This window comes from Neovison vison, chromosome 2 (assembly GCF_020171115.1).
Source record: "Neovison vison isolate M4711 chromosome 2, ASM_NN_V1, whole genome shotgun sequence".
Classification (NCBI taxonomy): domain Eukaryota; kingdom Metazoa; phylum Chordata; class Mammalia; order Carnivora; family Mustelidae; genus Neogale; species Neogale vison.
Genome location: NC_058092.1, coordinates 173260838 through 173282306, shown reverse-complemented (window position 1 = coordinate 173282306; position 21469 = coordinate 173260838). Strand labels below are relative to the sequence as shown.

The 21469-nt window shown below is 37.4% G+C and overlaps 1 protein-coding gene across 1 annotated transcript in view; it reads right to left on the bottom strand.

Annotated features, from left to right (window-relative positions):
- UBE2D1 (ubiquitin conjugating enzyme E2 D1) overlaps positions 1-19447 on the bottom strand; it is a 38209-nt gene extending 18762 nt beyond the window's left edge. The window contains exon 1 of the mRNA XM_044239533.1: positions 19222-19447. Coding sequence (XP_044095468.1) covers positions 19222-19245 — 24 coding nt within the window. The 5' untranslated portion in view covers positions 19246-19447. The remainder of the gene's footprint in view (positions 1-19221) is intronic.
- Positions 19448-21469: the final 2022 nt, after the last annotated feature.

Below are 21469 nucleotides of genomic sequence, written 5' to 3'. Positions count from 1 at the left end.
TCAATAAATCCTCAGGTCAAACCATCTCCACTTCTTTGTCTACCAAGCTCCACAGACTCATACTATTTGTGTCTGTTTCATCTTTCCAGGGGGAGATACAGGGACCCCTGAGCCTCTCTGTGCTTTGTGACTTTGCAATAGCAGCCATGGACTCACACGTGTACCCTCTTCTGCAGCTCCCAGGTCATTCTGGGAGGTGTCCCGTGTCCCTTCAGCAGTCACACTACCCCAAAAGCTGATGTCCAATCATGGATGCGGCCTCTTTATGAGCCAAACTGCCGAATCCCACAGCTCCTGCCTGTTTCCCCTTTCCCAGAGGAGTTATGGATACCCGTGAGTGTCTCTGCACAATGTGATTTTGTAATTGCAGTAGCCTTGGTCCCGTGTATGCACCCTCTTCTGCAGCTCCCAGGTCATGGTGGGTGCTACCCCAGTGTTCTTTCATGAGCCACACTGCCCTGAAATCTACTGCTGTGTCCTGGATGCAAGCTGTTTTTATATCTCCCTTAGAATATTAAACAGCCCATACCTTCTAGTCCTTTTCAGGGTGGTCCAGAGATCTCCCTACAAGCTTGGCTCACGGTTTATGTGACCAGAGCTGAGAGTCCCTTCTGGGCTCACTGACCAAAACCAGTCTACCCACTCAACTGCTTGGGCATTCTATTGGTTTAGGCTCCCCCATTCTTTCTTAGTCTCCTGGAATCCTGATACCACAATGATCCACCTAAAATTCTGCCCTGTTCACCCCCTGTGCCCTTTTCTAAAAGGGGTGTCTCTTACTACAGCAGATTTCCAAGGGTCCTGATTTTTTGCTCTGGTGTTATATGACTTTCTGGTGACTGGCTTATGGAGGCTCCCTACCCCCTTCATTTATCTTCTGATATTTTCCCTGAAGATTCAAGGTTCCGTACCTCCTACCTTGCAAAAAGTAGTTGTTTTTCTGCTTGTAGAGATCCAGATAAATCTTCTTACACCTCAGGTTAAATTCATGTGTATTCAGAATGGTTTGAGAGATATCCAGCTAAATTCGAGGGACCAAATGAAACGAGGTCCCCCACTCTGTCACCACCTTGCCCACCTCCACCCCAGCTAGTATACTTTTAGATGAGACACAAGAAACCAAGAACTACTTATAAATCTTTAAATTCAACTTAGTTTACTCCAAGTTTCTCAGAAACAGTCTTATAATCTGATTCACGGTTTCTGTTTTAACTGGCATTCTTATTTCCATATTTCCAAATGGAAATTTCCATAGCCACAAATGGAGTATTAAAAATAATTTAGTGATTCCTATGTTATTTCAAGGATTAGTAATCCCTTCCTTTGCTCTTCTCTCCACTGTCTTTATAAGAATTAACACTGAATTATACAAATTGCTCAAGTCTGTAAGATACTCACATAAGAGCCAAAACTTAACTCCACAATTCTTGCTGCTCATGAAAGCCCCTCTAAAGTACAGTTTATGACATGACCCTGGCCCTCACTCCTTGAACACTTTGTCCTACTCCACCAACTCCCCTGAAATCTAGGATGCACTCTCTATGTAGCTTCCCAATAACTGTTTCATTAGCTCCCCACATAGGCTTCTTCATGGCCATGCTTTTTTACCTCACACTGATTAAAAGTGTAAAAAAAAAAAAAAAAATCCAAAGACAAAGCATTTGAAACCATTTATTTTTAATTAAGAGGTATATATGAGTGTGTGTTTGTGTTACAAAAGCAAAACAAAGCAAAGCAATGCTTTGTAAAGAAAAAAAAACAAAAACAAAAACAGAGAGCAACGTGTAAACACCCATAAGACAATTACCAAACCACTGTTGACCTTTAGAATACTTCATCCATAGCTTTAGTGGAAAATAAACATGTCATTTACTACTGGAGGGACTTTTAAGTTAAGACACATCCTTTTGGGAGCACTAGGGTGGCTCAGTTGTTAAGTATCTGCCTTTGGCTCAGGTCATGCAAGCCCTACATCAGGCTCCCTGCTCAGCAAGAAGCCCTCCCTCTCCCACTCCCCCTGCTGTGTTCCCTCTCTGTGTCTCTGTCAAATAAATAAAATCTTAAAAAAAAAAAAAAAAAAGACACATCCTTTTAAAGGGCCATTTGGTAACAACTGTGAAAGTGGAAAATTCATATAGCCTCTGAACTGGTAATTCCACCCCATAGTAATAATTGTCCAAATCCCAAAGATACATATATTAGGATGTTTAGTGAGGCATTTTGTGTGACTATGAAAAACCAAGAATAACCTAAAATTCTATCAATATGAGAATGGCTTCATGATACAGCCACATTATGAACCACTGTGCAGCAGTTAAAAAGAATGAGCTAGATCTGTATATACTACATTTAAAAATGTTGTGTGCCTATAATACAGTTTTTGAGTGAAAAATACAAGTTACAGACGGATAAGCCCATTAGATCCCATAACATATATACATACATGCATAAAAAATAAATAAAAGAATACACACCAAACTATTAGCTACTATTTCTGGGAATGGGTTGTCATTTTTCCTTTATGTCTTCTATATTGTTTCAACTTTTTTTTTTTTTTTAAGATTTTGTTTATTTGAGAGGGGGAGAGAGAGAAAGAGAGAGAGAGAGCGCACAACAGAGGGAGCAGCAGAGGGAGAGGGAGAAGTAGGCTCCCCACTGAGCAAGAAGGCTGATGCAGGACTCAATCCCAGGACCCTGGGATCTTGATCTGAGCCAAAGGTAGCTGCTTAACTGACTGAGCCACCCAGATGTCTCTTGTTTCAACTTTTTAATAATACTTCTGTAACTTTTTATATAAAAATTAGTGATTTTTTTTTATACTCAGGTTCTTAGGCATTTTTTAAAAATTAAAGGACATTGGTATTTTCCACTACACCTATAATAAGTGTCTTCTCTTTTCATTAAATAATTTTTATAAGACAAGGAAAGATGGAGGAAATGTCACAGATTAAGAATACATATACTAAGGAGACATACCAAGTAAATTCAATGTAGGATCCCAGACTGGATCTTCAAACAAGAAAAGGACAGTAGAAAAACTGGTAAAACCCAAATAAGGTCTTTAGTTTAGTTCATAGTATTGTACTTTATGCTACTTTCTTCGTTTTGGTTATGTAAGTTGTAAATATTAAGGAAAATTATGTGAAGAATACATGTGAATTTTATTATTTTTTATAACATTTCTGTAAGACTAAATGTATTTCAACATAATACTATAAACTTTTTTTATATATTCCAAAATCTAATCTACTTTCTTTTTCAAGCTTGCTTCTTTTCCTGTGTTTCCTACATCTATTAATAGAATATTAGTCTACCAGCCACCAGGTTCAAAATCGCAGCATCATTTTGACTCCTTTCTTTCTCTTTTCCTTCATTTATAGTCAGATGAAAATACAACATACTCTCAATACCTGTTATACTGCTTCCTACGGTTATCTCAAAAACCAGTTATAGTACAACTTGAATTGTTTCCCAAAACTCTATGCACTGTTTGTAGTATAATCTTCTTAGAAGCACAGCTCTATTTCAATCTTCCGTTAGAAAATTTCAGTGGCTCCCTACTGCTTATTAAAATCAAACTCACCCAATGAAGGCTTTCCATTATCTGGTCCAAGCCTACCCAGTAATATTCCAAAGAACTCCCTTGCATTTCCAGAACACCTTCAAGAGGTCTATGGTCATCAACATTAATTTTGCAATAAAACTATGATGTTATTTGTCTTTTTCAATCTCAGTATCTAATTACAGTGGAGTTTTCCACTTATATGACATGTGATATTGTAACAGACTGAATTCCTCAGCAGATGTGAAAATTCAACTATTATCTATAAGCCTGACTAATGAGATCTGAACATTTATAAAGCAATGTCAGGGCACCTGGATGGCTGAGTGGGTTAAGCCTTTGCCTTCAGCTCAGGTCATGATCTCAGGGTCCTGGCATTGAGCCCTGCATTGGGCTCTCTGATTGGCGGGGAGCCTGCTTCCCCTTCTCTCTCTCTGCCTGTCTCTTTGCCTACTTGTGATTTCTGTATAATTAATCAATTAATTAATTAATTTTTTAAAAAAGCAATGCCACTTTTTTGTTGTTTAATAGCTTTATTATTTCTAAATTACTATATCTAAATTTGTTTTAGATTATCATATGGCAAATATTATTAGACATGACCATACAAACAAAAAAGCTCTTTGAAGCCCTCAATAATTTTTTCTTTTTTTTTGAAAAAGAGAACACACAAGCAGAGGGAAGGGCAGAGGGAAAGAGACAGAATCCCAGGCAGGCTCCATGCCCAACACAGGGCTCCACCCCATAAACCCAAGACCACAATCTAAGCCAAAATCAAGAGTCAGAATCCTAATGGGTTGAGCCACCTAGGCACCCCCGCCTCAATACTTTTAATACAAAGAGGTCCTAAGACCCAAAATTTGAGAACCATATAGTCAGGTTTCAACTGATTACCTGGATGTTACATGGCTAAGTCTCCTGGCCTTCATAACTTTCTTTCTTCTAAAATAACCTTTTTTTCTAGTTCCCTATGCCCAAATTATACCCATTCTCCTTAACAGTGGTCTTCTCGACAGCCACTTTAAAAACATAAGTTTTAGAGTCAGACTTGGATCAGACCTGGCCTTGCACTAACCCTTACTATCTGCGGGACTTTGGGCAACTTAACCTCTTTGAGTCTCAGGTACCTCATATGGGGACATCACTGGTAATCCTGAAGAACTATGCAGACCACTGAACAAAAACACAAAAGTACGGGGGTATGTGGGTGGCTCAGTCCGTTAAGTGCTGGACTCAGGTGATCTCAGGGTCTGAGATGGAGCCCTGCCATGGGATCCACACTCAGTGCAGAGTCTGCTTGAGATCCTCTCCCTTTGCCCCTCCCCCCACTTGCTCGTTCATTATCTCTAAAAAATAAATAAAGTCTTAAAAAAAAAACACAGAAGTACCTAGCTTAATACCTAACATGTATAAAAGATACTCCCCCTCTCACTGTGCTGTGTTCCCTCTCTCATCATGTCTCTCTCTGTCAAATAAATAAATAAAATCTTGAAAGAAAGAAAGAAAGAAAGGTTAAATTTCAGGATGTGCTAATCTTCCCTCACTTTCCTCTTCTACCAGAATGTTTTTTAAAAATCCAGGACTTTATGCATTTTATTCATGGATTCCTCCACAATACTCAGCACAATACCTTTTGTATAAGGCGTGTGATATCATCTGAGTTAACCAATAAAATTTAAGGAATAACATAATCAGCAGGGAATAGACATCTCAAATTTCAATCTTTTTAGGAAAACAAATCATTAGATTTGACAACAGAATCAAAATCAATTACTCCCTTATGCATATATGTAGACTGCATTTAATAAAATATAACAACAGCTGTTGAATGAATAATGCAGTTTACTTAAAAACACAGGGCTAGCCTTTTAAGTAATATATAATCTTACCTAACAATGAATCTCAAGATAATATTAATCATTAAAATATTAAAAACTCATGCTACTGCCATAACTATTTTCAACTTACAGAATCTATGATATTCTAACAAAGTAGCCCAAGCCACACAAAATTCTCGTTACAAATTTTGGCTTTGGTTTTTCTGGTTTAGAAGACCTCAAAACTCTAAATATTCCACCCTTATACCTTACTTAGGATACTGCTGACATACTGTCAGGATATAGAGTTTTTGGTTGCTTTTCCAAGAGGAGTTAGGAGTTTGTGCTGAGTTGACCAGTCTCAAAGTAAAGCTGTCTTCCAACCACTGGCAGTCCTTGGTGACAGAGCTGCCCAGAAACAGGGCTGCAGTTGGGGGACATGGATAATTTTTTATTTTTGTTTTTTGTCCCATGATCAATTTAACCAGTGGACTAATCATAGCAGAAGTTTATTAAACGTCTCCATATCCTATCTAATAGGGATCACAACTCTGTTTTTTTTTTTTTTTTTTTTTTTTTAAAGATTTTATTGGTTTATTTGAGAGAGAAAGAGCATGAGTTGCGGTGGGGGAAGCAGAGGGAGAAACAGACTCCCCACTGAGCAGGAAGCCCAATGTGGTGCTAGATCCTAGGACCAGGAGTTCCTAGGGTTTATTCTTTTTCCCATATAGTACCCAGATGACCATCTACTGAGAAAAATTTTCTTTCCCTCCATTAGAATGATGACTTCACTTTTAATCTTTGAGTACTAAGTTTGCCATTGTTTTCTTTCCATTTGCAACTCTATTTGATAAAGTTAGTGCTCATGATCCCACTCAGATGTTAAATACCATCACTTTTACTTCTACATCAAAAGGCTATTTGTTTATCAAAAACAGTGATAATATCCTAAGTTGGGTTTGAAGGATATGTTATCCATTTCTTTCAAGTATAACTGAGCTGAAGGCAGACACTTAACCAACTGAGCCCCTCAGGTGCCCCATGACTCAGTTTTTATACTCTCATCCCAAATCTACCCTCCCAATGTTTTAAAGAATTAATGGTATCAGATTATGATGCTCATAATCCTCCTAAATCATTGGACATATTTGTTGATGATTATACTGACCCATGAAATTCAAGGAGAACTGGTTTGTGGAGAAAAAGAACTTCATAAGATACAATTTAAAAAGTATAGGAAAGCAGGCCCCTGGATTCTTAGAAACTTAAAAGTAATAGTATCTCCAAAAAATATATGTTAGCATAGCTTTTCACTACAAAGGTCACCTTCTGAATGTGTTTATTCAAGTTCAGAACACTCTAAGAAGTTCTAGAAAGTTTCCCCTAAGACAGAAGTGTGATCTACTAAGGAACTGTTATAAAATACCTTGACAGACACAAACTATGTTCTAAATCAAAAATAAACACAGATATGAAACATTAATAAATAAGGTTGTAAGATCTGGTAAATTCTGAAAAGCCACATATATTGCTTCAGAAATTACTTCCTACTCCACCCCTTTAAACCTGTGTCACCCAACAATACTGTACTTAAAATATATATAACCCTTATTTGCAAAAAGAGTGGATTGCTGGAGCACAGAAAAGTTATTAATTTTTGTTGTTGTTGTTGTTGTTTCTTTTTCTTTTGTATGTACTAGTTATTACAAGTAGCAGTTGGGGCTGCTGCATTTTGCCACACAGGAAGTGAGCAAAAACCAAGGGGTGTCTTTCACATACTTCAATGGGATGGTGCCTCACTAGGGCTCTACAAAGCTTCACTGCAGACAGTTATACTTGAAAGAAATGGATAACATATCCTTCAAACCCAACTTAGGATATTATCACTGTTTTTGATAAACAAATAGCCTTTTGATGTAGAAGTAAAAGTGATGGTATTTAACATCTGAGTGGGATCATGAGCACTAACTTTATCAAATAGAGTTGCAAATGGAAAGAAAACAATGGCAAACTTAGTACTCAAAAATTAAAAGTGAAGTTAGATGTCGTGAAAAGAAGGGCCATCTGTACCCCAATGTTTATAGCAGCAATGGCCACGGTCGCCAAACTATGGAAAGAACCAAGATGCCCTTCAACGGATGAATGGATAAGATGTGGTCCATATACACTATGGAGTATTATGCCTCCATCAGAAAGGTTGAATACCCAACTTTTGTAGCAACATGGACGGGACTGGAAGAGATTATGCTGAGTGAAATAAGTCAAGCAGAGAGAGTCAATTATCATATGGTTTCACTTATTTGTGGAGCATAACAAATAGCATGGAGGACAAGGGGCGTTAGAGAGGAGAAGGGAATTTGGGTAAATTGGAAGGGGAGGTGAACCATGAGAGACTATGGACTCTGAAAAACAATCTGAGGGGTTTGAAGTGGCGGGGGGTGGGAGGTTGGGGTACCAGGTGGTGGGTATTATAGAGGGCACGGCATGCATGGAGCACTGGGTGTGGTGAAAAAAATAATGAATACTGTTTTTCTGAAAATAAATAAATTGAAAAAAAAAAGTGAAGTCAGTGGCATTCTAATGGAGGGAAAGAAAATTTTTCTCAGTAGATGGTCATCTGGGTACTATATGGGAAAAAGAATAAACCCTGACCTCTCCTACCTCAAACTTTATTCAAAAATCAATTCTAAATAGATCTTAGTTTTAAATATGAAAGATAAAATAACACTTCTATGTATTTTTAAAATATTTTATTTTTAAGTAATCTCTACGCCCAACATGGAATTCAAACTCAAACCCTGAGACCAAGAGTCCATGCTTCACTTACTGAGCCAGGTGTCTCAGTGTTTTTAAAGAAGACATAAAAATGTCTTAATGACCTTGGAGGAGGCAGAAATTTCTTAAACAGGATGCAAAGAGCACTACCCGTAAGAGAAAAAAAATGAAAAAATTTGGACGACTAAAATCAAGAACATTTGTTCATTAAAGATACACTAAAAGTGTTAAAAGGCAACTAATAGGAGAAAATACTTACAGTACATATATCTGGCAAAAGACCCACATCCAGAATATGTAAAAACTTTACCTACAGATCAATTTTTAAAAGACAGACTTGGATAAGGCAAAAGAAGCTGTAAGAAAGAAAGACTATCCAAATGGCCAATATACATATGAGAGGGGCTCTTGCCTTCATTAGGCATCAAGGAAATGCAATGCCACTACAAACCCAAAAGAATGGTTAAAATGAAAAAGCCAGAAAAAAGTATAAGGGTTGGCAAAGATGTGAGGCAACTAGAACTCTCATGCTGCCGGTGGATGAAGAAAAGTTTGACATTCACTACCAAAGCTGAACACTGGAATACTCAATGACCCAGCAAGTTTACTGCCAGGAATATACCCAAGAGAAATATGTAGAAATCCTATAATGTAACAGATGCCTATCAAACAATGAGACTAGTTATAAATCCATATACAAAAATAACTCATTATAGTAAACACACTGTGTTTATGTGTAAATGTATATTTCATTTCCAGTAACTTTTAAAAGCTAAAATTGAAATACATAGTTGATCCAATACCCTTTTCCTCCTTTGAGACAAAGTAAGCCTAAAACAAACCAACCCTATACTTAAACACAGATCAGGCAATAAATATCATCAAACTGGTTTAAAGTATGCCCCAGACAAAAGCATTCTGTGTCAGTGAAACAATTTTCTATTGCAGTGTAATTAACACTCAAAGAAAGAAAACTGATGAGGATATCTAAATTTTAAAATAAAAGTATAAGATATAGTAATGAAAGACAGATTACAAGATTCTGTCCCTATGTTATGACTAAAACCATAGAAGCATTATAAGTCCACAAAAATGTGTACTTAATGGATTTACATAGCCTTACATGGCTAAGCAGCTCTATTCTAGTTCAGACTTCTATAACCAAATAGACACAAAGGAAAGTACTAAGAGGTCTGAAACAGAATTTTAAATTGGCACAGATGGTACATTTATAACACCCCCACAATATGCTGACTGTTCTCCATAAAACCAACCTAGACACAAGTCCCTGCCTCTAGGGAACTTAAAATCTAAAAGTAGATGAGGCAGCCCAATTCAAAGAAAGTAAACAAATAAAAGGAAACAAAGAAGGGAATGTAGAAGAGAAGCCCAAATTAATCTCTCAGCTCCCAGAAGGGTAACAGTCCAATCTAAACAGTAAAGAATGAACAGTCAGAGCTGCCTTCTTTACCATGAAAACTAATATGACACTATGCACTAAATATTCTCTAAAAAATTATGCCGACCAGACTGAAAAGCATTGTTGTTCTCTAGCTTCAACATTCAGAAGGTCTAAATCTCTGTAATAGATAGAATACATATCCCACTGGATGTGTGTAAAGAACATTAAATAGCCTGCGCACAGGGACTAATATACAGTCAAAAATCTAAATTACTGAATCCAGAACATATGAAAGCATTTCAAAACTCCTGGCTCAAAAGGCTGTTTACTCATGTGACACAACCATCTTTACCTAAAAACTCCTAAAAACAAGACAGTGATTCTTACCAGATTGCATTTCTGATGTTGTCTCTAAAGGGATATATGAGCTATATTTGGTTTGTCTGTAAATAAATATTTCATGGACTTACAGTTCAGACTCTGATCTCCTTATCCAGTTGACTAGAGCTATTTCAATAGAGAGATATCAAACAATTGTCAGAAAGGTCTCCAAATACAGAACCTCTTTAAGCCCTTAAATTAAAAAACAGCTTTATTTTTAACCATGTAGATTCTTCCTGGAACACTTCAAAATGCTAATGATATCCAATTAATTAAGTTATAGGAACCAAACTCACTTTGACAAACTGGCCCTAGCTGCTTCACTCTTTGGATCTGGTATCTCTGGTAAAGGCTATTAAAATAATAATAATAATAATAATAATGCCAAATTCTACACAAAAGGAAGAAGATGAATAAAGCAACTGGTCGATGAATAAACACTACTGGTTTTGCTGCATCAGAGCGCATTTTTAATGCATCAGAGCTATAAATAGCACAATTAAGAATAAACATTTAAGGTAAAGATTAGGTGCATTATCTACCCAATGCCTCAGATCTGCAACTACTTTTCCCCAGTGGTTTCAACAGCAGCCATAATGACTTTCAATTTCCCAAAATACTATCTTGCCTCTAGTTTAAAACATGGCTTCCTCTTAAAGAGAAGATTCCCAGTCACTTCCTTTATATATATTTCCATCATAGTAAGTATAAGTACATAAGTAAAAATGTATCTTAGACAAATCCAAGACATCCCAGTAAAAATTGTATTTCAATTGACTTTATGAAGTGTTATGATAAAAATAAACTTTTTCCAGTAATTCAAACTCTAAACCAATGTTCTCTGTACCAGTCATAACTTTAAAGTCCCCCAAATGCTATCTTGTCCATAGTTTTCTTTTAGATAGAAGACTCCTAAGCACCTCCCCTACCCTCCACCCTTTAGCTCCCCCCAACACACACTGATTTGCTTTATCTCATCTTAAACATTTCCGTAAGATTTTCCTTGAACCCTTCAAAGGGTTCCTGCTATATTCTCATAGTACCCTATACTCCCCTTCTCAGGACATTCAACAGATTTGTAATTACAAATGGTAAACAATCTTATATTCTATGAGGGCAAGAATGCATACCTAAGAATATGATTAAGAATGTACTTCCTTACTCAAAAAACTTCAATGGCTTCCCCAAACTTCTGCATTAAGGACATGTTTCTCAGCATGGGTCTTCAAGACCCTCCACAGTATGAACTTTAACGCCTACTATTCCCCCAAATGCTTCACAAAAGCAGAATTATCTGTTCCTCCCAGAACAGGATAAGTACTTTCTGGTGCTTTCATTTCTGTAGCTTCTTTTATGAACCCTGTCTTTGAAAATGCTACCCATTCTTCCAAACTTACATCCAATTCCATCTCCTCCATAGAATTTTTCCTGATCTTCCCTAAATAAATTTCACCTCTCCTACTTCAACTCTCTTTTCAGTTATGTTATATTTTCCTTATGGTACTTTCCTAAGTCTACCTAATCTTTAATGGCACTTTTCTTACCCTTAATAGTTTTAAATTTCCTAGATAATGCTGGGTATATGTCACTTTTCCATATTTCTCCTGATCTCACTTTGTATATGCCTTACATACAGAAGGTGCTCCATAAATGCATTTATGTTGTCCATAAATGCATTCACTAGAATCCAAAAAATCTACTACATATAAGGTAGCAGTATGGCAATTTTCTAAATATTAAAGTATAAAGATGCCTGTGAAACAGATGGAAGCTAAATGGAATTAGAAAAGCTTATAATGATACTGATACAAAAACAGAAATGTTATCTTATTTGTATCACAAATAACCGCTTTTTAATCAAAGAATAAGACATATTAAAACTCATTTATCTTATACATTAAGATGTCAACATTTATTTCAATTCTGACATCTCAAAGTAAATAGAATTTTAATTCAAGTTTCATACAGCAGCAGAGTACCGTGCCATGCTTAATTATTTGTTTTTGTGATTTCTACTGTTGGTTGAACAAAACAGCAAAAAACATTCTTTAGATGTGCCTAAAGTTTTAAATCAGAAAGGACAACAGAAATTATCTAGTTCAATGCATAACATTTCTAGATAAAGAAAATAAAGACTAGGGCGCCGGGGTGGCTCAGTGGGTTGAAGCCTCGGCTCAACCCTCAGCTTGGGTCATGATCTCAGGGTCCTGGGATCGAGTCCCGCATTGGGCTCTCTGCTCGGCAGGGAGCCTGCTTCCTCCTCTCTCTCTCTGCCTGCCTCTCTGCCTACTTGTGATCTCTCTCTGTCAAATAAATAAATAAAATCTTTTTAAAAAATAAAAATAAATAATAAAGACTATGAGGTTTCTTGGCCAAAGCTATAACAAGGGCTCTGACCATCTGACTTCCACTCCAGCACTCTTCCCACTCAAAACAATGTTCACCTCAAGACTGTAGTAACTACAGCCCATTATTCTCAATCAACATTGGAGCTAACAATGCTCCAGTACTTGAATTAAGGCCATTTGCACAGTTTCAGCCATGCTCAAAAGAAACAAAAGTGTGACGAGTGAGGGAATGAAAAGGGTTCTTTTTATCTTTTCCCAGGGGCTTCTATTTTATAAAAGGTTAGAAATAAATACCACTCCATAAGCTTTGAGGAGGAGTGTTTGTGTTCAAAGACACTGAGAAGCAAGAAAAACATGATAAGAAGTTACATACGACTTTTCAAAATACATAATAGAATTTGACACATACCAGAACATACAACACAGAGCATTTTCAATGCTACATTAAGAAAAGTTACTTCATAATTTTTTTTACTTCAGAGTAATCAAGTACATTATAAAGTACATTACTTATACGTAAGGTACAAGTAATCATAAAGTACATTTACTTCAGAGTCATCAAGAAAGATGATGCTTCAGGAAAAAATAAAGACAAAATGAAATGATAAAAGCTAGCAGCCAATTTCTTAAAACCTACTTAAATACCTTTCAATATTTACCAAATATTTGTTATTAAACATCACTTCTTATACTTCTATCCCAAATGACAGCTATATAGCAGGTACTTAATAAGTATCTGCATAATAAATCAATTAATCTTTGTATTGCCCAGCACTATTCTTCAAAATTGTGGTTGTACATCAGTGACTATAAAATGCTACAACTTTTAGTAAAAAACAACAAGCACTGAAGTTTATATCAAAGAGAATTGTTTCTAAGACTACAACATTTGACATTGTGTATGTGTGTGTATGTGTCTGTATTTTTGTGTAAATATACTCATCTGCTTTCTCTATACATACATATACATATGTGTATACATATAAATGTGTGGCATGTATTTTCAATAATATTGATTTTATCTAAGGATTTCATACTATGATTTCCAAACTTTCCTTACAGCAATCCATAACAAGACAAACATAATACATACATCACAACCTAGTACACATATACACAAGCACAGGGACACAAATACATAATTAAAAGTTTCACGAAACAATTATCACCCTGCTTCACCTAAAGCATTAATATTTTGTATTACATTTTTTTTTAAATGCTGTTTGTGACCCACTAAACTGGTTTCATCACCCCTGTTCTGGAAATTCATAAAAGTGCAAGAAGACACTGGGAAGGTGTAAGACTTAGTCTGGCATTCATTCCTTAGAAATAACCTAGGCTTTATGAACATCAACCAGAAACTGGCAAAACTTAAGGCTAGAGATTATTAAACATCTTCATTCAAAAGCTATGTTGAGCACTAGAATGGCATTATTATGTAAGTAAAAAATACAGACCATATTTGGGGCCATAAAACAAGTCCCAAAAATTTAAAAGGAGTCAAATAACAAGTTCTTTGTTCACAATGGAATTAACTTAGAAATCAATAATAAAAAGCTATCTGTAAATCCCAAATATTGGGAGAATAAATAAAACTTGCTAAATAATTCAAGGGTTGAAGAATCAAAAGGGAAATTAGGAAATATTTTTAACTCACTGAAAATACAACACATCAAAATTTGGGGGAAGCAAAAACACAGGCCAGAGTTTTACTGGTTTACAGAAGAACATTGAGCCCAGGCCATCAGGTCTCGAAAGGTTTTCATAAATCTGAAAGGATTTTCAATGTGGTATCACTGAAGGAGAAGAGCCACCAAAAAAACCAGAATAATATGAATAGAGAGAAGTGGAGGCAACATCCAGAAAGAGGATGGGTAGCGCTAAACTGTAAACTTCAGGATGGTAGTTTCCTCCCCATACTAAGGACAACTCCTGGAACATACTGCCCAATGTGGTAATTAAACCTTCACAGATTCATCCCAGAACCAATTAAAAGCAGAAAAACCTCAGGCCATCTGACCAACACAACAAGCTAGAAACAGAACAAGTTTTGCCTTCAGAGAGATGTTCTGAGGTGATCTGAGGATCCTTCCAAATGCCTAAAAATCTGGATTATATACTAGATCATCATTTAGTCTAGCATTTTAGGGTTAAGAGGAGAGAGGACAAATATCTCAGTATCTGTTTTTAATTAACATAGTATCAGTTCCTCTACTGTTAAAAAGAAGTGAAGAAGGGAAGAGAGCCAACACATTACAGACAACCATTAATTCAGCTTAGTGGAGAGTATGAGGCTTATTATTTTGATTAGTGTCACTCATTAAATATGTTTTCGATATGTATTTCAGGGAACTAAAGCAAGTGAGGATGCTACTCCGCTTTACTAGGGGCAATCCCACATCCTGCTAAGCTGGTTTTTATAATATGTGTTTGGCTTCCAAAATAGGCATAAACAGCCTTTATTTAGATCTATGCTATTTACTTCCACAGAGAAGGAACCTCAGAACTTTTTAATAGGTTATCTTCTTTTTTTATACCTCTGTTGTGATGATGAAGGAAAAATACATGATACCGGGGGCAAAAGAAGATTGAGCTTAATTACAAAGATTTAAAAGAAAAATTCACATGGTGGCTTTTTAGAAAAAGAACACTGTCTTCCTTTAATCTCAAGGCAAACCACTTTATCATGGAGCATAAATACTGTCTTCTTCTTTTAAAAATTTTTGTTGAACTTACATCCTTTTTTACTGAAAGAATCTGGAATCTTAGATTAAATCTTGTAATCTCCAAGTCTTCCTAACGTATTTGTGCAATCTGAACAGTCGACTGCTATTCACAGCCACTTGAGGAACTAAATTGCTGTATCAGTGCATAAATAGCTTTCTCAAGTGAAATGATACTTTCGACAGAATATTTATAAATTACAATTTTTCGAACATTTATAAATTACAATTTTTCTAAAGTCTTTTGGAGAAGAAAAATTTTAAGTGATGGAACAAAAATAAAGTTATATTATTCATTTACCATGTTTAATGATCCAGTGTACATTACTTCAGAGCGGAGATTTATAATGCACAATCAACACACAGAATGATGCATGATTAAATATGCCAAAGTCTTAATGATAATACCACTTTACATGTGTATAGAACAGTCCAGTTTGCAAAGAACTTACATCCATACACTCATTTAATTCTATGTGTCTATCAATTTAAATATAATAGATATGAGTCCATTTGGTTAAGAAAATCCATATACTAAAATGGTTAAGAGCATGAATCTGAAGACCTCTGTCTAGTTTCAAATTCTAGCACTACCACTTACTAGATACGAGATTCAGGTACATTACTCAACACTTCTGTGACTCAGTTTCATCATCTGTAAGATAGGGATAACAATCATATCTACTTCTTGGGCCCACTAAAGACTAAATCAATCAATATATGTCAAACCCTCAGAACTGAATCTATCACAGAGTAACCTTTATATATTATGTATGCTGGTTGTACTTAATACTGTATCATTGTATGGATAGGGAAATAAGCTAATTAAGTAACAGGGCCAGAAATAAAAACCAGATCTTCCTCTATTTGATGCTCTATTCACAGAGGGCTGGGATGTTTTTTTTAAGTATCCTAAAGGTTTTCTAGACTGATATAAAGTGTTTAATGTGGAATTGTACAAATCAAAAAACTCAGCAGTTCAAAACATTTATAAAGTTGTACTATAATCCATTTATATATACATTTTAAGTTAAAGGGCTTTTTAAAAAGGAAAATATTCCATTTTGAGGACAGAACTGTACACTAAGGAGTAGTTACCTGTGTTGCTATATTTGTAAATCAAAACTCTTTTGCTTCACTTTTCCAAAGACCAAAAAGGCAATAAAGCCTATGTTACTTTGGTGATCATAACTTCAATTTATCACATTTAAAAAGTCTAGAAGGAAACAAACTAAGATGATAATAATGACTATATTAGGATCTCCTTTTTCCCCTCTTGGTTTTTAAAACATTCAGTATTATGATATAACATTCATAATCTTAAAAGTGATTTCCAAAAAAGATTTATCAAGGATTAAAAGTAGCATTGACAGAAGAAACACTTAGAAATAATTCTAGAAAATAATAGATGCCCAGCTGAAAAACTATCCTCTTTTTTCAAACATATTTTAGGTGTCTTTCCTCAGATTTTGTTCTAAATTTTTCCCTTTAGTGATTTAGGTGACTGATAACATCTTCCACTATATCTAAAAATAGGGCATGGGTGTGTAAATTTATGAGCTGAAATGCAAAACTGGCACTGGATGTCTAAATAAGAGTATGAAATCATTCAGCATACTCTAATATAAAAATATATTTTAAGCATTGATATCTACACGCTTTGCATATACATACAATTTTAATTCAACCATCTTTAATCTTTTCATATGAAGTGAAAAAATGTGAAGTCATGAACTTTTTTTAACATTCTCAAATATGCCAAGTCACTTCTTCAGAGATTAACTTGGACAAAGCACTCCTTCACTCCTGGTCTCAGGTTCCTTCTTTGAATAATAACAGACAAGAATATCAGTGGTTCTCAACCTTCTTTCCACCCCAGCCCATCTCAGGGATTCCATATCTTTCCATTTACAGCAGTGGGGACAGTCTGAAAATGTCCCACAAAAATTTCTGATACACTACCCTCGATGCTGGCTCTAGCCTCTGCCCTCCACTCAACTCCAAACTGAAGTTTTCTGAGATTTTACACAGCTTTAAGGTCTGCCAATTTGGGTACACAAAAAGTACAACCCAATGACCTGGAAGGTATCTGACCCTGCTACCTGAATACAGCTAAAAAGAAAGGCCTAGAGTTAATATGTATCTTCTTTTGTTAGAACATGCAAGATTCAAGTAAGGATTTACATAAGGATGATATCAAAGATGGCTCTGTAACTGTTCATAAGGTAAATAGCACACACACCTTACTTGGAACTGGCTTCTAATCAAGGAGGTGTAAACAGTAAGAAAAGTGTAGAATCAAACAAAATAACACCCCTTAAAGTATGAGGGAATGATATGAACATGTGATTACTGGAAAGGAGATTTGTGCAAGCCAACTTTCCTGATAACAGGAAAGGAAAGCCAAAGACTGGCACACAGAGATGGGATGTTATATGACCCCCCCCAATTTATTCTCAAAATATCAATTTGTTACAGGCCTATCATCAATTTTATGTGATTTTTTTAAACCAAACAACTCAGTTATAAACCAACAGTAACTAATAGCTAAAAAAAAATATGATTTGGGTGTATTCTGTATTATAAATATTCAGCATGGTGACTGACAATTGCCCAGTAAAGTATTTACAAATAATGTCCATTTTCTTTGACTGTCTAATTACTGTGGACAAATTCTACATTATTTAAAATCTATTGTATATACAAAGTCTTGTGAAGAATTCTCACAAGTAAGAAAGAAGGAAATGCAATTTAAAACTTCCTTGGAACAGGTGTATTGTTTAATTAAAATGTAAGCCAATATTACATATTATTAATAAGCATACCAGTCATGACAAAGATGCTGGTTAGGGCTTCAAAATTAGGGTAATTTTGAATGTGTAACTGCATTACCTTCAAGTCAGAAAACATGAATCTATAAATGCAGTTACCTTTATGTTTTATAGAGAGAAGACCCTCAAATGGCACACACACAAAAACAGTATCCTACACATTCAGCATCTGAACAAAAAAAAAAGGCTGGACCTGAAAGTTGCTGTCCTCTGTACCAGAAGATGCCACCAGTTGTGACTGGAATACAATGTATATATCTCCATCACTTCATGTCTTAAAAAGTTAACAAAAATTTTTTGTAGCATTGATTTCTTCTAAAATTATTTACATGGCATGCTGTTGGCTTAACTTACTGAAACACTCCCCATTTAAAAATAATTCTCCACGTTCTCCATATACTATAAAACCTGTCAGTGAACAGACCCATAACCCAATAAGAAATAAAAGTGAACAGAAAAAAAAAAAAAGGCCCAACCCCAATTTTGTAAGATATTCACATCTGAAACAGTAGCAATAAATACAGTATTATGCAAGAGAAGGCAATTCCTTATAGAGTTGGGATGGATAAATATTTGTTGAATGAATATATACATTTCTTCTTCATTCTATACTCATGTGTCAAAGCATCAAACAACTTATATTGTGTCAGTTTTTGTTGTGTCTCGAACTTTACATGTAAGTTTATCATAGGGGGAGGGGGGGAACCTGTTTGGCTTGACTCACGATGAATCACAGCCAGGAGGTCATCTTGTTGTGTATCAGCAACTATGTTTTCACTACAGCTATGTGACCTGAAGTGGCAGCAGAAGAGGTACCAAAATAGAAGAGGCAAGAGGCTTCTCCTGGCTTCTGGGCCCCAAATGGGCTTTTCCAGCCCGTTCAGGGATCTGAGCAGGAGCCAACCGCAGAGGAGAAACGGAACAAACCCACAGCATCTAGGAGACAGCCTGCAGGCCCACCACACCTTCCTTGCCCTCGCAGGGAGCCCGGGGAAGCAAGAACAGAAAAGAACGGGTGTGGAGAAAACAGCATGACAGGGGCCAAAACTAGACCAGTGTAGGGCAAAATCCAGCGGTGACCTTAAAGCACAGATTTTGGGAAGGTCTGAAGCCACAGAAGGATCTCCACCCAGGGACTCCCGGCGCAGCTCCGGCGCTATCGCGCAGCGGGGCCCCGGCTTCCAAGCTATCCGGGACTTGTCCCTGCTCCCACCTCACCTGTCCAGTGCCCGCTGGCCCCACCGGCATCTCTGGCCCCCTGATCCCCGCGCACCCTCCCATCCCGTGCCCTCCCGGCGCGTCTTTCGGGACCATCGCCGGGGTCAGTGTGGGCAGGGAGCCGAAGCGCGCCCCGTCGCCCCAGGCCTGGCCCGGGCACTCACTTTCTGAATCCTCTTCAGCGCCATGGGTCAGGGAGGGCGGCGGGGACACCGGCCGGCTGGCGGCAGCTACGGGGCGCGGGGGCGTAGGGTCTCGCGGGCTCGACTCGCTGGCTGCTCTGCTGGTTCAGCCCGGGGTCCCCGGCTCGCTGCTCGCTGCTCGCTGGCTCGCTCCGGGCGCCAGTGCCTGCTCAGTGTGCGCCCGAGCGCGAGTGTGCGCGAGTGTGCGGGCGGGGACGCCGGCAAGACTCTTTTGTTTCCGCTTTTGCTTCTGGGAAGGAGCCTGCGCCCTCCCCGCCCGCGCCCCGCCCCGCCTGGCACACTGGGAAGTGTAGTTCCAGCCCTGTCCTCCGCGGTCTTCCCTGGGCAACGTCGGGTTACTCACTGCTGACTTCAACCCAAGCCTGGACTTAGAACTGCGCAGTCTTGTGTTGGTCTCTGCAGTTTGATTTTGATCAATTTATGAACCTAAAGTTCCCAGTCTGTAAAATAGGAATAGCAAATTAGCTCGTAAAGCACTTACAGGAATTTCCAATACAGAGATCCTGTTATTTTTACTTTTGTAGAGTGATCTCTCTTCTCAAACATATATATAAATTGCCCAAATTTCTCACACATGCACAAACATGCCCGTAATGACTCCTTACTTACCACCTTAATTCCTATTTCAAAAAGCACCTCTATCCACGGCTAATCTCCCATATCTCCTTCTCCTTGGAACTCCAAATTCTGAGATTCGCCATCATTATTGGCTCTTCTCTTCCTTTCACAGTACCTACAATCTACTCCCCACAATTCTCATGAACTTAAAATCTACTCCCCTTAATTCTTATGAACTTGTGTGCTCGTTAAAATTTGGCTTCTACTTTCATAACAAACAAAATCGGTTTTCACCAAGGTCAGGCTTGAGCTTCTAATTACCAAATCCAATTCACTCCTCATTCCTCCTGATGTTTTTGAATAATCTGATGACTGGCCATCCTTTTGCTTTTCAAAGCACTCACGGACACTATCTTCCATGTAACTTTCCTGGTAGCTCGGTCTTAAACTTCTCTGACTTTTCTTTTTCTGTCACTAGCTCCTCTCCTCAAGAGATAGACTACCCCAGAATTCCAAGCCTTGATCTCATCATCGATTTCTTCCCAGAAGATAAACCCCTTGGCTTCCCAAAACTGGGAGACTGCCCAGGGTGATTGGAGGAGCATGGGCTTGTAGACTGGATCTGTCTGACCACTTCCTACTGTTTGACCACGGCTAAGACACTTTAAGCCTCACTTCCTTCACCTGTCAATAGAGATAATAATTCCTGGATATATCAAAATTAATTGGTATGAAAATACATAGCGCCAAAAACAGTACCTAACATGTCAGAAGTTCTCTATAAAAATTACTTCCGTTTGGAAAAACAAATATTGTTTAAATGCCTATACTACCCAAAGCAATCTATACATTTAATTCAATCCCTATCAAAAACCAGGATCACATTCCCTCCTTAATGCCCATTACCCAATTACACCATCACCACAGCCCCCTCCCTTCTGCAACTCTCAATTTGCTTCTTGGAGTCCAGAGTCTCTCATGGTTTGTCTCCCTTTCTGATTTCTTTCCATTCAGTTTTCCCTCCCTTCCCCCATGGACCTCTGCACTATTCCTTATATTCCACATAGGAGTGAAACCATATGATAACAGTCTTTCTCTGATTGACTTATTTCACTGAACATAATACCCTCTGATTCCATCCATGTCAATGCAAATGATGGGTGTTTATCCTTTCTCATAGCTGAGTAATATGCCATTGGATATATGTACCTCATCGTCTTTATCCATTCATCTGTTGAAGGGCATTTCAGCTCCTTCCACAGTTTGGCTATTGTGGACATTGCTGATATGAACACTGGGGTGCACATGCCCCTTCTCTTCACCACATCTGTATCTTTGGGGTAAATACCTAGTAGTGCAACTGCTGGGTCATACGGTAGCCCTATTTGTAACATCTTGAGGAACCTCCATACTATTTTCCAGAGTGGCTGTAGCAGCTTACATTCCCATCAATAGTGTAAGAGGGTTCCATTTTCTCCACATCCTTGCCAACATTTGTTGATTCTCGTCTTGTTAATTTTGGCCATTCTAACTTTTTTAAGGTGGTATTTCATTGTGGTTTTGATTTGCATCTCCTGATGGCGATATGGATCATTTTTTCATGTGTTTGTTAACCATTTGCATGTCTTCTTTGGAGAAGAGTCTATTCATG